The sequence below is a fragment of the Lepisma saccharinum genome, chromosome 5, assembly GCF_977018435.1.
Source record: "Lepisma saccharinum chromosome 5, izLepSacc3.1, whole genome shotgun sequence".
NCBI classification, from domain to species: Eukaryota; Metazoa; Arthropoda; class Insecta; order Zygentoma; family Lepismatidae; genus Lepisma; species Lepisma saccharinum.
In genome coordinates, this window is record NC_139233.1 from 52,820,050 (window position 1) to 52,839,957 (window position 19,908).

The 19,908-nt window shown below is 37.1% G+C and overlaps 1 protein-coding gene across 2 annotated transcripts in view; it reads right to left on the reverse strand.

Moving 5' to 3' along the window:
- Positions 1 to 2,444: 2,444 nt before the first annotated feature.
- Positions 2,445 to 19,908, reverse strand: part of atms (RNA polymerase II-associated factor 1-like protein antimeros) — a 38,004-nt gene continuing 20,540 nt past the window's right edge. The window contains exons 4-10 of one of the 2 annotated variants that reach the window (XM_083122553.1): positions 16,859 to 16,994; positions 15,419 to 15,562; positions 13,663 to 13,766; positions 12,120 to 12,362; positions 10,116 to 10,420; positions 5,466 to 5,564; positions 2,445 to 2,945 (exon numbers count right to left, since the gene is read on the reverse strand). In XM_083122553.1, the coding sequence (XP_082978679.1) occupies positions 2,569 to 2,945; positions 5,466 to 5,564; positions 10,116 to 10,420; positions 12,120 to 12,362; positions 13,663 to 13,766; positions 15,419 to 15,562; positions 16,859 to 16,994 (1,408 nt within the window). In that variant the 3' untranslated portion in view covers positions 2,445 to 2,568. The remainder of the gene's footprint in view (positions 2,946 to 5,465; positions 5,565 to 10,115; positions 10,421 to 12,119; positions 12,363 to 13,662; positions 13,767 to 15,418; positions 15,563 to 16,858; positions 16,995 to 19,908) is intronic. The other variant, XM_083122554.1, reaches the window with a different exon arrangement.

Sequence of the window (19,908 nt, forward strand, 5' to 3'; positions counted from 1 at the left end):
GAATTAGACCTCACAAATTCCAAGACACGAAAAGCCTTACACTCTGGAGTTGCTGCCATCTTACAATGGATGCTGTCATGCAGCAGAGTTAGGAAACAAATTTAGGCTCGTAGAATCGAAACTTTCACAGTTGCGCTTTCATCACATGTAGGAGACAACCGGCTGGGGTTTCTTACATAACCACATGAAACACTTAAAACTCCGATATTCATTGGGTACACCCTGTACTTTAATATGCAATGTATTCATCTCTGGGCTGTTAAGTTTTGTGCCCACTGATGCACAGCTTGCGTTACCAATGAGAGTGGCACGATTTTTGGTAGAGATCGAATGTGAACTTACCATAACACGGGAGGCGTAACATCAGTGTTTGTCTGGCGAGAAAAAATGGAAAATATGTTTTTCAAAAATCGTAATTTATAATACCGTACTAGTTTAGAAGCACAACGAAGGAATAATTTTAGGTGTATTTGGCAGAAAAGTGTGCTAAAATGAAAACTCGAATTTTGGGAAAAATAACACCGATTAAGAGAAAAATAACACCAATTTGTGAAAATAACACCGAAAAATTGAGGTCCCTAAGAATAACAATTTCCTGCATATTTTTTTTGTTCATTCACCATATTACTTCAGAAACATTTTTGTGAATTTTTTGTGTAACATTACTATTACACTGCAGCCAGTCAATGAATTGACAACCAACACTGCTGCTATCCTGATAATGGGCTGAAGACATGGTTAAAGGTAGGCTTGAACCGATTATATGCTGTGGTTTCATGCAACAGTCTCGTTGGCCTGTACAGATGAAGTCCCAGTCAGCTACATGGAGGGAGAGGTTCCCCAGATTATCCCTACACTACGTATGAATATTCAAACAAGGATACGCTCATGAATTTAGTGGGTTAGGGAGCTTTCCAAGGTTTATAACTCTCTACCTTCAATTTCTTCCTTCCTTTTTAAAAAATGTTGTTAGCTCCTAGAACTGGTTACACAAGATAGATAATGAAAGTGTGGATGGAGGAACCATCTAGTTGATATTCAAAACCAATGATAAATATTGCATTAACACTGAGTTAAGTGTTCCATGATTTTAAAATCTGCTGCAATTTTATTTAATTTCTAAAAAAAATAGCAATGCTACATGTGACTTATAAAAAGCGAAGCGAATCACAGATTTTTTTTTTACCCATAATTATAATGGATAACTCAAAGTTCCTGTTTACACTGATATAAATCCCAAAGAAAGTAGTTTGACACTGAATTTGCATTGCAGACAGGGGCTGTGGAAGGGCTTGCTATGTTATTACTGTTACTCCTGTTAACTCCAACAAGAAACAAATTTTGAGTCTAAATGTACACATTTTCTGAAGTGAGCATGGTAAGGAAAAATTCCATCCGTCATTGTTTAACACAAACATTTTTGGACAGGATTACATATCATCACTTCAACTACACACACAAGCCTAAAATTGTGTGTACAAAACCAGCATGCTAAAACCTATCATATTAATTCATGAAGGATGCGGGAAACGCGGTTTAAAATTACTTACGTGAAATTTTGTATTTCTGCCTTGCACAATTTAATGGTTATATCCTATTAATTTCTAAGTCTCTGTCTTCACTCACTAAGGGTACGGCATCTGGAGCAGAGATGGTACTGCATCACTCCTTTGTTTGTTCCCGGGCAGTAGTAGTTGCAATTTCTCCCATTTGGCGGTGCTGGCGTGTGTATCCTGGTTTGCATCATCTGCTGTGCTTTCAGTTTTCTGTTGTCAGGTGACGCTGCCGGGTGGTGGTCGGGGGCAGGGTCGTGCTGCTCCGTGGGCTGCAGTTCCTGTTACCCACGTGGCTGGAGGGGGTCGAGTATTAACTCAAAACTTTTCAGACAAAAGAGAATACTATCCTGCAAGTCATACGATGAGAATGGGAATGAATATTGTACCCCTTAGGTGGTATATAATTCTCTCTTTGTAGTGGACATGTATTATAAAAAATTCTCATGGATCCTAAGAATGTAAGCTGCTGTACAAGAGGGAGGGAGCCACAGTGACACTAACGTGTCCATTTGTAGTGTATTTTGTTTGGCTCGACTATCAGGGCACTAAATATTTTTCTTTACTGAGCTAAAGCTAGTTAGGATACCAATTGAGTGTACGAGAACACTCTTTATACCCCTATTGCATACTAGTTAATTATAAATTGTACAGTACATCAGTAGCTATGTTACCTGCATGAATAACAAATAACAAGGAAGATTATAACACCATTAAGCCTTGTTTCCATGATTATGAAAAACTAAATATGCTGACCAAGGCAGTAATTTATTTTATTAAAAACATAAACTAAACGTAACGTTTCAACCTTCTAGCAAGGTCTTCTTCAGACTCTGTATCAAGTACAAAAGGAAGAGGAGAAGCTGGTGAAATAAGATAATAGCATTTTGTTTAAAAAAAACATTTTTACTGTGTGCTATACGATCTCATTAATCACACATAAATAATACATTTTCCACAAAAAGGAAATACAAAAAAAATCATTATTACTTTTACAGATACATGGAAAGTGCATTTACTCTTCTTCACTTCCACTTTCGCTTCCACTCCCACTGCTTCCCTCACTTCCACTCCCGCTACCGCTACCACTCTCACTTCCGCTGCTGCTCTCATTCACGCTCTTTGACTTCGACCTGGATCTCCTCAGTGAAGGAGATTTCGATGGAGATGGTGATTTTGATGGTGATCTTGACTTTGCAGGAGATGGTGATTTAGATGGAGAACGTGACTTTGAAGGGGACTTTGATTTTGTCGGTGACTGTGATTTTGATCGCGATCGGCTTCTGGAGGAACTGCGAGATCTTGATCGTTCACTTCCGGATGCTGCAGACTTCCTGGATTGGGCTTCATCCCGATCTGACTCTTCGCCACTCGCACTTCCACTACCACTTCCTGAAATAACCAGATAAGTTTATGAAGTGATTTGTGGGTTAATAGATAAACTGTTTGCAAATGGTAACTTTATACATAGCAAAGACAAGTATATATCACCTAGGATTCAAACAGGTGTTAGGGTCCATCCAATTAACCTAGCAGGTAACTCGAGAACACCTGCTCGAAGTATCATGTGGTCCCAATGTATCTAATATTAATTAGCTTTTATCTTTCAAACCTGTACAACTATGCAGAAACATATTGTATGAATGTGCAAAGGCTGGTTAAGATGATAAAAAATGAATATGTCCAAGTTCTTTATACGATGTACAATATAACCTCGATTCTACATTTTTCAGGGAAGCAAATTTAAAAAAACAACGTAAAAACAGAAAAATGTAAATTGGGGAAAATTCACATCTTTCCATATTGAGACATTCAAGATTGATGTATAATGCAGGATAATGTACAATCCAGAAACATAAAATCAGGTTTCCACTGTATTTCAGAGTGCTCTCATGCTCATATCATTGTCTAAAAATCATAATTCTATCTCACATGAAGAAAGTCAGTTTTTACCTCTTAAACACACTTTGCACATTCTTGAGAGATATTTCTTTTACAGATTTCAAACAAACCTGTAGTAATTAAGTTACTTTACTACCTCATTAAGTTAATAGTGGCAGCATACCTTCCCTCACAATGCTCATGGGTGGTGGTAATGATTTATGAAGAGATAACATTGATTAAGGGGCAGAAAAGAATATCAACGACCAGTCTTTACTTAAAACCAAAACCTTCAGTAACGTGTTTTACATTTTGCAGAACAGGCAGAATTGAGACTGGAACTCTGATATACAGTACTGTGCCAATGCTCTACCCACTGACCTATTGCACCAGCCCTGGTTTACCTGTTTTACTTATGCAAAAATTCTCCTAACAAGTGATACTGCTGAATTACTGATGATGTAGCCATGGATGATGCCAAACACTGCACTTTTGATAATCGACCATATTAAAATACATTTATACATAAGCATATCAAATGAACTAAATGAACTTCATGGTTCTTTGATTTTTTTTAATGGATGATTATACGAGTAGCAAGTTCCACTACCACTTTCACCCTTTTCCATATTTGCCATGATTACTTCTTCAATATAAATAGATATTCAATTGTCCTCAATGTTTTTCTTAAAAGTTCGCATAACCACTGTTGCATATTAAAAAATAATGAAGTAAATGTTACTATGAAAGTGGTTTTATTCTTGCAGCGATGTTTGTGCTTGTTTTCCAGAACTTTTTGAAGCCAACACTACCAAGACACGACACAACCCTACCTGGCTAGTCACTCTAAACTACTGCATGCTTGAAAAAGTACTGCTGAACCATGATGAAATATGAAAAAAAAAACCTTTAACAGTAATATTTACTGTATTATTTTGCAAATATCCTCATGATGTTGGGCCCTACTTGGGATCAAAAACTCTGATCCACCCATATTCCAGCATTAAGTACTAACCACAAGGGTTAATCCGAAAATTTGTATGAATCTAAAAAAATTCTGATGTGGTCACATATTTTATCTTTTGCATAGAACATAATTGATGGCTAATAAAGGGTGCGTTCGGCACTGCTGGGCTCGGCACAGGGTGACAGCAAGAAGAAATAGAAAGAGCGTGTGTGATGTCAGCTGAAGCCAAAATAGCTTGCAGCGACCACCATGTTGGGTGGTGACACCCGCCTGTTGCGTCCATTTGTTAACACTCAGCGAGAGGAAATTTCGTCGGGAAAAATAAGGCTGCTTGATATGTTTCATTATGTATCAATCGTCAGAAACAATAACACGAACAATAACTTTCTGCTTGGCAACATGCTCTCTGTATTTCTTCTTGCTGTCATCCTGTGCCGAGCCCAGCCAAGCCAATCTGAACCGTGCCGAAAATGGCATGCGCAAGCGAGATCAATGCCACCATACTTTCATCTCTACCCTGTCTCTCTGCTTCGAGATCCCCATTTGAAAACCATCCATTCCCCGTGATGCACCTTGTATTAATGGTACCAACACGGGACAGTATTACTTTTAGAAGTAATCATAACTGCAACAGGCAACTTTTTTTTTAACAAAAATAAACTATGTATTGTGATGTCTATTTTAGAAAACTGTACATGAATTATACTCTTAGTCATAAAAATATTAACAAATTGGCAGAATATTGCACCAAGGTAATCCTGTTTACAAAAATATTAGTTTGATAAAATTATTGGCAACTTTATTGGTACACCAATAAACGTATATCAAATGATACCACGAGAGTACTGATTACAGTTGTGCTATCCCTAATATAGTTTAGCAATATTCTGGTAGACTGAGTGGTCAATTTACACTGTACTATTTTTCTCAGTAATTTTAAGACTATGAAAAGTTCAAAGTGGTATCCACCCACCTGGAGGTTTGAATCTTGGCTAATACACCTGAACATAAAGCAAACAAATTCATAAAAAAGGGTACACAAAGAAAAAAAACCATCTACAAACCTTCTTCATCACTATCACTTTTCTCTTTCTCACTGCCACTCTTTTCACCTTCACTATCTTCCTCTTCTCTTGCCTCATTCTCACTATCTTTCTCATCGTCTGGAAATAACCATCAACATTACATGCATCATGCTAAACAACAACAATTTTACTTCATAAAATAAAGGAAAACAATAACTTGTCAAACAGCAGAAAATAAAGCAATGTATTAAATAAATGCAGAGTGGAAAGCAGTATGGAAGCAATGGCAGTTTGTTTTTATGGAAAACACAAAATATGAGACTACACCCTGTAAAGTTCATTTGACTTGACTTCAAACTGTGGGAAAAGTGATCTTTCTGACAATATTTTGTCATGAAATGCTGCAACATAATGTGTAAAATAAACTCTTAAAGCATAAAATTTGCAGTTTTATGTTAACACAAAAGTTTCCCAGTGTCTAGATTATTCTCCTGTGTGCTATGCAAAATCCAGGAATAATGATTGATTCTTCTGCAAAATGTAGGGAAAAAAACAGCCTAATTATAAAAAAAGAAAGCTTTGTAATATTTCACATAGGTAAGAGAAGTTGAAGATTATGACTTTATTGGGATTAAAATTCTCATTTTATGAAGATGTAAAGTTTCCTAATAAAATGTGACATTTCATTCACCATGATAATAACACTGAAACTTCATTTTAAATACAGAATTTGAACCTGGAATTCAGTCAGTTTTTGCACCAAATTTTTCATTTCCTTTAAGTGCAAGTGCGTCCATATTTATATTACAGACCTTGGAACAAAGTGTAGATGGTAGTGAAAATGTTTAATTCTATTAGTAAATATTGATACTGATTTCCACTTGAAAAGAAAAAAAAAACATGCAAAAATGTACATACACATACATACAAAAAGTGAATCTATTTGCATTCAAAGGAAAGGCTCATCAGTTCTACAAGTAAAGATAAAAGAATGAACTTAAATTCTGATGACAACAGTTAATCTGAGGCAGACTTTCTTGTGTGGGTGGGACACTGGACAACTGTTAAAAGATTTGGGATGGACCATCTATGCACATTAATTTCATTTTTATCGTGAAATATGTTTATTACATTTTTACAGGATAGGTCTTGGTGAACTCTTGCCCAACCTTGGAGCCAGACCTGATATGTGGACTAAACACAATATAGTTTTGACTGCAGTCTACCTTGAGGATGTAAATGCATCTGAACATGTAATAATGGATGAATGGCAATGGTAGAGTGAAGATTTTTGACAAAAAGGAATGTTTCACACGTACAAGAAAAGTAATTTTTATGCTTCTTAGTATTAGGCAGTGTGCAAGTTTGGCAAAGTGTATTTCACGTCCTTTTCATGCTTGGTCAGGTAAATCAGAATTGTTTAAGTGGATTTTGAACCACTGAAATATGTCTCCACCAGGAATTGAACTCAGAACCCCTTAATCACAAGGTAACAGCTTTAGCCAATGAATTACTGTTAAGGCTTCTTGACCATTATGGAATAAGATTATTTCAGCAACACAAAGGAAAGGATTGCATGAATAATCTACCATAATTTAGACTGCTAACCCAAATGAAGGGACTCCCGCCCCCCCCTTCTTCATACACACTTGCTTACTTTAATACAAGGTAACAAAAACATTTCTTGCAGTTTTTGACGTCCCATTAATCATGCACTCACAGGGAGGAAACGAAATGACGCACGTGCCTGCCAAGCGATTGGGAGTTAGTCTGACCATCGACTGTCATAATACAGGCACGTTGCGCACACACAGCAGTCATAGCTCGTCCAGTGTAGAAGAGAAATGGAGGTATCGAAGCAGCTTGTTCGTGTGTGTTTCTTGTATGACTTTAAAGTGCGCCTGTCAGCTGCCGCATCAAGTTGCCGCATTTGCCGGGCATTTGGGGAGAATGCCATTAACGAATGCACTGCCAGGCAGTGGTTCCAGAAATTCCGTTCGGGAGATGTGAGCCTTTCGGATGAACCTTACAGTCGACGACCACATGTGTTGGATGATGAGGCCCTGAAAGCAGCCATCAAGGAGGACAGTGGTCTAACATATGATGAACTTGCAGAAAGGTTCCATGTTTCCGCTGAAACAGTCAGACTGCACCTGCATGAGATAGGGAAGTTATACAAGTTTAGCAAGTGGGTACCCCACACATTGTCGGCAGCCAAAAGGTTCGGGTGACAGCCTGTTTGTCCTTGCTCACTCGGCACCTGAACACACCCATATTTGATCGCTTGCTTACTGGTGACGAAAAGTGGGTCCTCTATGACACTCCCAAGCCTACCAGACATTGGTTGTCGTCACGTGAACCTGTTCCTCACACCTCAAGTGCACCTCTGCACGACAGGTTATGCTCTCTGTGTGGTGGAATTGTCGGCAAATGGTGCATTACGAGCTCCTTCCACCTGGTCAGACCATCACTGCTGACCTCTACTCTCAGCAGTTGCAAAGGATGCACCGTGCATTGCGGCAGAAGGAGCCAGCATTGGTGAATCGCAAGGGTGTGCTGTTCCTGCACGACAATGCCAAGCCACATGTGGCAAAGAGGACCCCGGGAGACCCTTCAGCAACTTGGCTGGGAGACAGTGCCATCCACCATATTGACCGGAACTTGCACCAACAGATTACCACCTGTTTCATTCCCTCGAGAACCACCTCCATGGGAGATCCCTTGCAAATGAGGGAGACCTGCGGAATGCATTCACGGACTTCTTTGCATTTAAGCCCACCGAATGTTATCACCAGGGCATTGTGCAGCTGCAGGAACGTTGGCAAAAGGTGTTGGATGCTGATGGAGATTACTTCGAAACCTAAAGATACGTACCATCTACTGTATTGCTCTTTGCATATCACTGCTATAGAACGGCAAGAACTTTTCTTGGTTACCTTGTATTTTCACCTGTGAATGGAGATTTTTATAGTAAAATACTTATTTGCAGGATGTGGATTTTTTAAGTTAATGGCTGTGCACATCAATCAAACAACAACCACCTGCTGACCCCCAAGGAGACTGTGCCATCTACCAAATTTCATGTTGTACATCACGAAGGTGTATCAGATTTGCATTTTCCCTAAAACTAAATGCTGTAAAAATATATTCAAATTAAGGCTGAGCTATGTTGAAATCTGTGCCAGCTGATACTTTCACAGAATGCAAGTGTCTTTCACAGTCTAAATATATTCATACTTATACATATTATTATTTTTTCAACAACATTGTGGGAAGAAATTAATTTTGTTTTAAATGATTTTCTCATCTGAAATTATAAATATTTGAAAGTAAAACTCTGATACATTGCTATGATATACAGGGTTTGTCCAATAAGTATCGGGATTGATTTTGTCTGGCTAATGGGAAGGGGTGGAGGGCAGTCTCTGTGGGTGGGATCGGTGTTGCAGGATGTCACGTGAGCTAAAAGACCCAGCTCAGTTGCCTCAGAGCCTTTCGTGTGTGTTTAGTGCTTGCGTCGAGAGTAAAGATGCAGCAAACCATCGAGCAGCGTTGTGCCATCAAATTTTGTGTTAAACTGAATAAATCTGCTATGGAGACTTTTGATGTGATCTGTGAGGACAAAGTTAGAATGCGTGTTTTTGAGTGGCATTAAAAATGCAATGATGGCCGGGAAGACGTTGAAGACGAACGAGCTGGACGTCCGACATTGATCCGAAATGCTGAAAATGTGGCCAAAGTGCGAGAACTTCTCAACAGTGATCACCGGTTAAGTGTTCATTTGATGGCACAGGAGTTAAATTTAGTGAAATCGACTGTGCATTCAATTGTGACCGATGATGATTAGGGTCTGCCGTGTCCGAAGGAAGATCACCAAATTCCTGGCTGCTGCATCAAGATAATGCACCTGCCCAGTCACACGTCGCTAATTGTGAGGGAGGCACTGGCCAAACATTGTGCCATTCCAGATATGGCTCACCCCGACTTCTTTTTGTTCCCTTGGATCAAAAGGATCCTGAAAGGACATAGTTTCATACGATTCAGGCGGTTGAAGCAGCTTCGACGGGGTGCCTGAACAGCCTTGCGGTCGCAGACTTCCAGGGGGCGTATGAAGAGTGAAAAAAGCTCTGGCAGCGGTGTATTGATGCAGGAGGGTCATATTTTGAAGAATATTAACACACTGTACATATATCTTCAATAAATTTCTTTTCATGACTTCAGTCCCGATACTTATTGGACAAACCCTGTAGTTTCAATGGAAAACTATATATTAAAATTGATAAATATTCTGAACCACCTTGCATTGTTACAATTTTCAAGTACCAATATTGGTATTGTGGAAATGGGTGGTAGAGTGGTATCGGCAGTAGTTCAAAGTCGTATCAGCTCAGCCCTTATTTGATAATCACAAAATTAACATATAGTTAATACCAAACTAGGAGCACACAAAATAAGTAGTCAAAATAAACATCTAGCAACACACACACACACAATCACAAATCATTCACTATGATTTTGCACAAGAACTTTTTTCTACTGAAGAAGCACATGCAAATCTACACATTTCAACATTTAAACATGAAACCAACAACAATAACTAACAATTAGAAAGAGAATAGTACCTGACTTAGAAAAAGACTATAGACAATTGCTGATGCACTATAAATAGGCTTCTTAAATATACATTACCAGATTTATGATCTTCATTTCTCTCACTCTCATTGCCTTCATTTCCTCCATCTTCTGCTTCATTCTCATCCTTCTCTTCATCATTCTCTGCCTCATTCCCACCTTCTTCTTCATCCTCATTTTCTTCTTCCCTCCTCTCTTCCTCTTCCTCCTCCTCCTCTTCCTCTTCACCAGGTGGCTCTAGTTGTCTCTCCCGGAACCTCTGCATCCTGTGTTCTGCAGCATTCAATGGCCGATGCTTCACTACTAGTCGTGTGTTGTTGGGTGGTTGGCCTATCTTCTGGCGACGTTTTGTCAAACGCACCCTGAGGGAAAGGAATAATAATTAATGACATTGCAACATAAATGTCTAATTTCATGGTTCATAGAAAAACAAACTACTGACATGCTCCGTCTAGTATGTGTGTTTTAATTTACCATTAAGTTCATGTTGAAAACCACCAAGAGGCTCCACTGAAGACAGCATTGTAACATTTAAAGGAGTTTGAGGAAAATGAGTGTTAGTGTTTTTAAGTCCATTTTATGCACAGTAAGGATAATCAGGACTGGATCTACAGTTTAAAGTGGGAGCCGAATCACTATGTGCCTCCACCGGGTATCGAACCCAGGCCCCCTTGATTACAAGGTGACGACACTACCACTGCGCCATAGGGGAGGCCTTGAGGAAAATGAATACAAGAAGTATGCAACACAAAATAATACATGAAAATGGGACATCCCCAAAATAGCCCAACTTCCACCTGAATACATTCAGAAGTATGCACTTAGTACCTTTAAAATAAACCAGGGCATCATATCCGTGGAATTTTATGGTCCCTCAAATTTTATTTTAATTTTTATTTCATACTTAAGTACAATACAATACAATGAGAAAAGAAAGAAAGGTGCATAGTGCACAAAGTGAACATTCACAGTGTTGTAAATGCAATCATATAACGTATACATGACCAGGGCTTGAAAAATCCCGGTCGCCATGGCGACTAAAATTTTCAGCCTGGCGACTGATCTTTTGCTGTATTATGTACGAAATTTTGAAGATTATTTATTCTTTATTTCCATGGGTGAGGTTCAGCCTGAGGCTGTTCTGCCACCTAACCCGTGTCATGGAGTATGCGTCTGTTGACAAAATTTCGACCTGCTAGTGTTGCCATTTATGGAGGATATGTACCAAAAATGGCACTTTTTCACCACTCAACCCATAAAATCGCCAGTCAAAAATCTATCAAATGCTGCACATGATCAATATTGGTCGCAAATGACAGATTGACATGGCATCCAACATGTAATTATAACCCTTTGATAATTTCTTACATATTTTTCTCACTCAAAAATGCATTTCTGGAAAAATTTTAAGACTGCCTTTCGCCAGTTATTAATTTATCTAATTTTATATGTGGCGTACACTGATAATTTTTTAGCATTGAAAAATATCTCAATGGATGAGGCTTTATAATGCAGAAATGTAAATATCTCTTACGCTTTTCAAGATATACATTTTCAAAGTTTGGGTTGCGCGACTTTTGAAACACCGTAGTATGCACAATTGCTAGTAGGTGGTTTCCTGGCACCTGATATTCAGAGCTGGCGCCTAGCTCTGAAGAAGATTTTTCGAGAACTGTACATGAAGCATATATCAGATTCGATGTTCGGGTAACCAGAACAATATACAAACTATTACTAGTAGTCGAGTCGTGGTAGAGAGTAATTGATGGTGGGTAAGGGAAGTATGAAATGAGAGTATATCAGGTTGGGAGGTGATTCTATTAAGAATGCAAGTTAGCTGATGTAAAGAAGAAAGAAAGTGAATCTACTGGAAAGCAGCAAAAACAAAATAATTTAATTGGAAATAATCAGTAGGATTGTGGATTGTTATTATTGGTTGTTGTTGATCATTAGTTATTCCTGGAATCTTCAGGAAAGTACTTCTAGGGAGCTTCAGGAAGTATGGTTAAGTCTTAATTCATTTAGACAACACAAAATAATAATAATAAAAAGAATAGATACCTGGTTTCAAGTTCATTGTAGAAGACTCCATCTTGACGGGCCACAAGATAATAATTTTCTTCATAGCCTTTCGATGCTTTGTTCTTTACATTCCAGTTATATTCACGGGCCATTTTGTATTCATACTCTTCATCATCAACATATTCAACACAGTTTTCAAAGTCATTGCGGCGTTTCTCCATGGTTTCATCTGTAGGCAAAAAGTAAGCTACGAACTGCTCGCCACTTTCATCCACCACACCTCTAGAAAAATAAAATGGAACAGTTTCAGTTCAAGTAAAGATCAGGAATATACAAGAAATATGTCAATTTAGATGCTAAAAATGAAGATAGTGATGTAAAAGATTTCTTAACCATATGCTACAAGCATAAATGGTGAAAATACTACTGATTTTCATTTTGTGTACTTTTGCTTATTTTAGATCACCTTTCCACTAGGGTTGAACTGACACGAATGAATGAAAATTGTAACAATTCATAGTTATTCAAAATATTGATTAGGTATTATCCCACTGCAATTACATGCATCAAATTACCTGAGTTTTGGTTAACAATTAAAAAAATACATCAGAATATTAAAATAACTCATTTAACCACAACAAATGCAAATTACAAAATACATTTTTTTCTCGACTACTTGTGCAAAACAAATGAAAACTTTGAATTTTCCATAATTTCCATGATAATTAAACTTCACAAAAGTGTTGCATGTCATTTTCTATCAGCCTGTAAAAATGCCCAAAATCCAATAAAAGTATTGGCTGGTATTAGCTCGGCCCTACTTTACACATTTTTGGTCAATTACAACAATGAGGATGAATCATGTTTTGATAAAATTGTGTGTTCAAAGTGGGACTTGAACCTAGAACCTTGATACAAGAACCTTTTCTCCTCCCTCTCATTTTAAGCAGCTAATCACTTGTGGCATAATTTGTAAATAGAAACTCTGTCTGTATTTTTCAGTTCTTCTATGTTCATTAATGGTTTTAATTGCAAAATTTGTTGGTAAGTTTTGATCTTAGGGATGAGAAAAATAAATGGTTTAAAATTCCATAGTTTCTTCTGCACTATGAGTGGATCTTTATTGGGTGATGACTGCTCAGCACATCCTAGAGTCCCATTGCTCCTGTATCTATCTTTTGAGGCTGGAATCTACTACTTTATGTTTTTAAACAGTTCCCCAATTGTTCATGATGCTACATATCAACCCAAAATTTTGGAACTCCCACCAAAGGCAGGAGTGCTAATCATTTGGCTATAAGCAGGAGCTCATAAATTATACCTTTAAATTGTTAAAACATACTAACAAAATGGCAATTTTTGCACAAAGTACAGCCTATTTATGGAGCTATCAGGATCAGTAAAATTCATCGGCCAATACCAACATAGTACCAATTAATCTGTCCCATCTCTAATGAATAGGTTTAAACAAATTTAAAATTGCCACTCAAGATATGCACAACTTTTGTGTACATCTTTATCTGCTTTAGTGTGAATTTCTTTTTGTATTATGCATATCTTGAACACACCCATTCTTTCATACCTTATCATGGCTTGTGACATTTCTTCTATTTGTGCAGGAACTGGTCTTCCAGCAGGAGCAGGATCAGAGTCAAAAATAACCTGAGCACATGGATATTTCCATAGCTGAAATGGCACAAGTTAGAATTCATTAAGTGTTCTATTATAAATAAATACATAGTGTGTATGATTCATTAACCCTTAAATGCTGGATCGTAAGTACAGGTGTACCATGGCATGAGATGTGACTTCGGAAGCATTTTGCTGCTCAGGGAATAATCTGAAGAATCACATTTGCATGTTTACATGAGATTTAAACTGTGTCATGACTAATTTTACAATGTAATAGGGGAAGGGAGAAGTGCCCAACTTTTAACTCTACAGTTCATAATGTAGATTTTAACTACATAGTTCACATCTATGTTTTTACTGGTGAAATAGAAGGTTCGCAAGTGAATTGATTGATTAATTTGGTTTATTTTCCTTCTTTTTTTTTCAGCCACTTTTGGCTAATCGTGAAGACATGAATGAGTGATGATATGATGAAAGGACACTCACAAAGAACACCCACATCCAGGCTCGGATTCGAATCTGGGGCACCCTGGCATAGTAGCCGATGTGCTAACCACTATGCTCGGAGGCCAGCTTTTGCAAGTGGCAGGGTATTATGTGAAGCAAAGTAATTTCCTTTCCAACCCTCAAATCATTTTTAGTAATTCTTTAAAATAATTTCTTGTTCATTTAACTATAGAAGTATATTGTATGGGTTTCTTAACCTTTAGGGAACAGCCTCTTGTGCCTAAAGACCTCTCAGGACAAAAAAGTTTTCAAGCATGCCTTTCAAAGTATGTGCATTTAAAGGAATCCAGATAATTTGAGCCAATAATTGTTCGGCTTAGGTTAACTGATTTCACTTCAACCCTATTTAACATAAAACCAAAATGAATAAACTATACATCTGATTTGAAATGTAACAAGATTGAACGACACTGAATATCTTAAAACAATAAAAGTAATATAAAACATAAGCAAGTTGCAAAATATATATCCGCAAAACTTACTTGTCAATGTTCTATTAATTTCGGTGGCCTCTGCCACCATCCACTTGGGAACTCGATGCTTTACTGTTGGGTTGACTTCCGGTTCCTGTTGTTTCCTCGACTACCGCTAGGCGCACTGGTGTAGCCATTTAGTCTGCTGCACATGATGGGTTTGAGTTGTTGTAATAGTGGGAGCCAAACATGATGAGCCTGACTGCTGTCGATGTTCAGCTCGTGCGGAAAGTGCATAATTGCATGCGTCTCTTTGATTTTGGTGTCGATTAGGTTGTGCGATGTATGCCTAACAGAAACTTTTAACAACTCCAACCCATCATGCACAGCAGACGAAATGGCTACATCAGTGCCCCTAGCGGTAGTCGAGGAAACAACAGGAACTGGAAGTCAACCTAATAGTAAAGCATCGAGTTCCCAAGTGGATGGTGGCAGAGGCCACCGAAATTAATAGGACATTTACAAATAAGTTTCTTGGATATATCTTTAGTAACTCGCTTACGTCTTATATTATCAACCGCATTGTTTATTCCCCTTAACATGAAATAAAAGTAAATGTTAAACAATGTGGGAAAAAAAATGTCATGTTTACCAGATAAATCCATGTACTGTGATATCACGTAAGCTCCTTTCCAGTTGTTGTATAGTAGAAATATAGAATAATTGCTCTATCTCATACTACACACAAAGATTGTAATATACATGTAATAAATCTACAAAGCTTACCTTGAAGTCTGGAAAAACTGGTTGTACATCCACAGGATAAACATTCGGTTTACTGTAATGTTTTTCAATTGGCTTCAGAGTGTCACTGAAAGTCTTCTGAATGGCCTTCACTTGGCTCTCACGATCCATGTACAGAGTTTCGTCCTACAAGCAGAGATAACACGTGACACTAGTGACAACATGACTACATACAGCAAATATTCTTTATCTATGCTAATGATCTGTCTATACTGGAGTCTTGCACCAGTAATTCAATTGTTCATTAGTGAAGTGTATTTTACATTCAGCTAGATTATTGTATCATCTATTGTTTTGGCTCAATCTTGATACTTCTGATTTACACAATAAATGTTTGATAAAGGAAGTGTGTGACTACTAAAACAACAATAACAAATCCCTATTTGCATGCAGTAACTGTATATTTGAGAAAAAAAAATCACAGGAAAAATTGTAAATCAGAAACATTAAAAAATAAAATTTACAAGAAATACTCAGCATAGACTCAACTAGTTAAATTTTAATACAGTAGGTTACGTTTTATACAGTATCTATATTTTGCACGATGTAAACCAACTTGTTATTACTACAAGGTACATTCAATAAATAACTGGAAAAGTAGTATAAAAAATCTAAAATATTTTGTGAAGGCATCTGTAAGCTATTCATAGCTGGGGCTGGCATGCCTGCCTCATGCACGGGACGTTGGCGGCATTCTTACAGGAGTGCTCCAAGCTGAAGCAGTCCTGAGATTTTTGTTGAGTGAAAGTGTGAAACCGATAGAAATTCATCGCCACATGACAGTTCAGTATGGTGACAGCTATATGAGTCGATCACAAGTGTACGAGTGGGCTGAGAAGTTCAAACAGGGCATAACCAGTGTTGAAGATTCTCTGTGTCCAGGTCGTTCTGTCACTCCATTCGCGGAAAGCAACATTGCTCAAGTGGAGGACTTGCCGGAAAGGTTATGTTAACTTTGTTTTGGGACCACACGGGGAAAATTCTTGAACATTACATACCCAGAGGTCATAATGTAAACAGTACCACCTACTCCAACAATTTGCATGAAAAACTGAAACCAGCCATTCTGCAGAGATGACATGGTCTGGTGTACACAGCTGTGCTTTTGCTCCATGACAATACGAGACCACACATTGCCAATGTCTACCATCAAGGACCTAAAGTTTGAGGCTTACCCCATACTCCATATTTGCCTGATCGTGCACCTTCCGCCCACTGAAAGATGCACTAAGTGGAAACTAGGTTCCAGAATGATGACGAAGTCCAGTCAGCAGTGCACACATCCAAAAGATGTTTTTTCCTGTGGAATCAGCACCCTTATCAAGTGCTGGCGTAGGTGAATTGAACTGGGGGGAAGGGGGGACTATGTGCAAACATAGTACGGTTCCAGTTATATATTGAATGAGCCTTGTATGTACCTACCTTCAAATTCTTCTTTATGCTATAGCCAACCTTGGCTTCAACCTTGTCCATAGTCTGAGGCTGGAAGCGAGTCTGTTCTGTTGAAATATACTCAGTCCGTCGCAACCAAGAGACATTTCTTGCATGGTGACGAGATCTAAATGTTGAAAGAAAGAAAATGACAGGTCACTCCTCACACTTTAGTCTTGTATTATAGATTCATTTTTGCATGAACACCATATAAAATTTTAAATAAAATAATTTTCCTCTGCACAAACTATAAACCAATAAGAAATTTGGACTAATACTGATAAAGAACCGGTACAAAATTGCCCTTTTTGATGTTTTACTGATCTGATATAAAACTGAAAATGTTCCATGAAGAACTCAACAATTCATTCTTGATATTTGTAAAAATAGTTTAACAAAATGGCATAACTTTTCCCACTAACTTATACAGAAAGGGTTCAGGGAAGAAGATATAAGCTATCAGCGGATGACATTAATTTAAGTATATCCTATGCTGGCATGAAGCAAAGGTGCAAGATCTTAAAGCAGCAGTTGCAGTGATAAACCAATCCATTGCGCAGACAAGAATGAATGAATGGACTATTTACAGAAGGGTTATTGCATGTGAAATCACCCAATTGAAAGACAAAAAGTTGCTTCATAAGTCACAAATTTGCTTCTATTTTTTTTTTACTGATACACACTTGCTCCAATGTGACAAGCATGTAATATTAAACTTGTCCAACAAATATGCTGAAAGTTACAAATTTTTGAAAATTTGAAGATTTTCAGAAATTGGGTGGATGAACGAACGCACCGCACCATATGACAAAATATGCCATATCTCGGAAACTATGTGGAATATTGTGATATTTAGGTATTGTTGGAGGAGAAAGACAGTCCTAGACGAAAATATCTGTGTTACCACTCTTACCTGCTTAGGAAGTAGAAAAATCTTCAGAGAAATTTATATGTTGTGATGAAAAAACACTCCACTTCGGATAATTGCTTGATAGAGAATCCCAGGTTTTACCACAATGAAAATTGTTACACAGCATAATCATTACATGTTCAACATAATATTAAAAAATCAGAAAGGTAATATTTTTCATAATAAAAGTATCAGAGGTTTCAGTATTCAATGTATGAACCATTGTTTCCACTGACACACAGTTATATTTTTGAAAAATGACCCTAAAACACTCACAAATTACCATTAATATGTGTACACATAATATTGTTAGAAATGTTAGAAGCATTACTATGATGTTTATCCACTTTTAGCTCACATAAATTGTACTAAGCCAGTTTTTTGTGCAGAATATGGGTTGCTTGACCATTTTTAAAATTTTCAATATTTTTGCTGTTCTAACCCCTATGCAAGGGTAGTTCAAAGTAGGCATTATTTTTCTAAAACTTGACTTAATTTAAAAATGATGGCCATTTTTTGTTTCATGACTTCTGGCATTTTTGGTCTTTGCAGACAGTTGCGATAATTACGATAACTCAGCTAAGAAAAATGATAGAAAGCTGTGGTAAAAAACATTGTTTTCAGTAAATTTCAAGTTTTATTTTATGTTCGGTACTTTTTCACCGTTTCTAATGAAAATGGCAAAATTTAGGGCCAAAACTGATATGCAGTGAATTTTCAAATTAACGTTTTTGGCGGGACCAGCAAAAAAATGTTAGGGTTCCATGAAAACATGAAATCTGATATCCGACTTTTCACAAGATATCTTTGTGATTTTGTAAATAAACACCTATCCTAAGAAAATACAAAATGTGTTTAATGTCAAGAGAATTAATAACCCCTTTGCCGTCATTACCTGAACCACAAATAAAATTCTTTAGCACGCCACTAGACTTACATCATCATTCAAAGTGTCAATGTTACGTAGATTGGAAAGCAAGACACACCTACATCTGTGTGGTATTTCTAGTTGTGATAGCGAGAAAGGTATTCTCCTGTCATTTGTACAAATTGCCTGTTTTAATACTTAATGCAATCTTTTTACGAAAATCAGTGTGAAAACAAAGAAAATTATTTTTCTTGGAAACATCACATTTCTTGCATGTGAAAAAAATTGTAACAGAAAGGACTCTAGCACAAGAGGGAGGGAATGAAGCACTTGACAGCTTGAAGCTTCCCACTAATGGTATTCTGCTTGCATGTCTTAATCTGTTCAGACAAACCTCTGCCTTACACATCTTTTCATTCATAATAGCTACTAATGGACTTACTATGCCATTTGCATGATGTAATTAATAAGTAAAGTAATTTTAATTGCATGATAGTTCATTAAAAGTAAATATTTTTTTGAAACCAATAACATAAATTTACCATTGTTGCCAAAATTCCCAGTTATCAATGGAATATCAATCTCAATTTTTTTTTACAAGTACCTCTCATAGAGTACTCTTTGTGCTCTAAATATCAAATTTCTATTAGGTCCCCCACCAGAGATATAGGGGCTCAAATTTTGAAAAAAATTAAAAACTAATATTTTCAAAGAGCTATAAATAAAAAAGGAAACCAGTAGCAGAGCTCAAATATATTCTGCCAAAACTTTGGATGTATATGTTTCCTCTAAAAAAAATTATAGCTTTGATGTGACATTGCTTTCCTACTAAAGAAAATCATAAACTTTGATTCTTCTTCAAAATTGAATATCAGTTTTGGTCCTAAATTTCAGCCATTTGCATTTGATATTGTAAAAAAGGTAAAGCACATAAAATAAAGCTTGAAATGTACTGAAAACAATGTCTTTTACCACAGCTTTCTATCATATTTCTTAGCGGAGCTATCATAATTATCGGCAACTGTCTGTAAAGGTCAAAAATGCCAGAAGTCATGAAACAAAAAAATGTGTGACTGTTTTCTACATCCACAAATGACAGTATTTACTCTATTTCTATTGTGTACAAGTTTATAAAATTAACAGGGAACCATTGAAATTAAGAATGCTGTATCAATGTCGATATTGTTTTAAGTTGTTCATTTCGATTCGGTTTTATGTAAGAGGCTTGATTTAAAAATGTCTTGTATCAAAAGTTGCAAAATG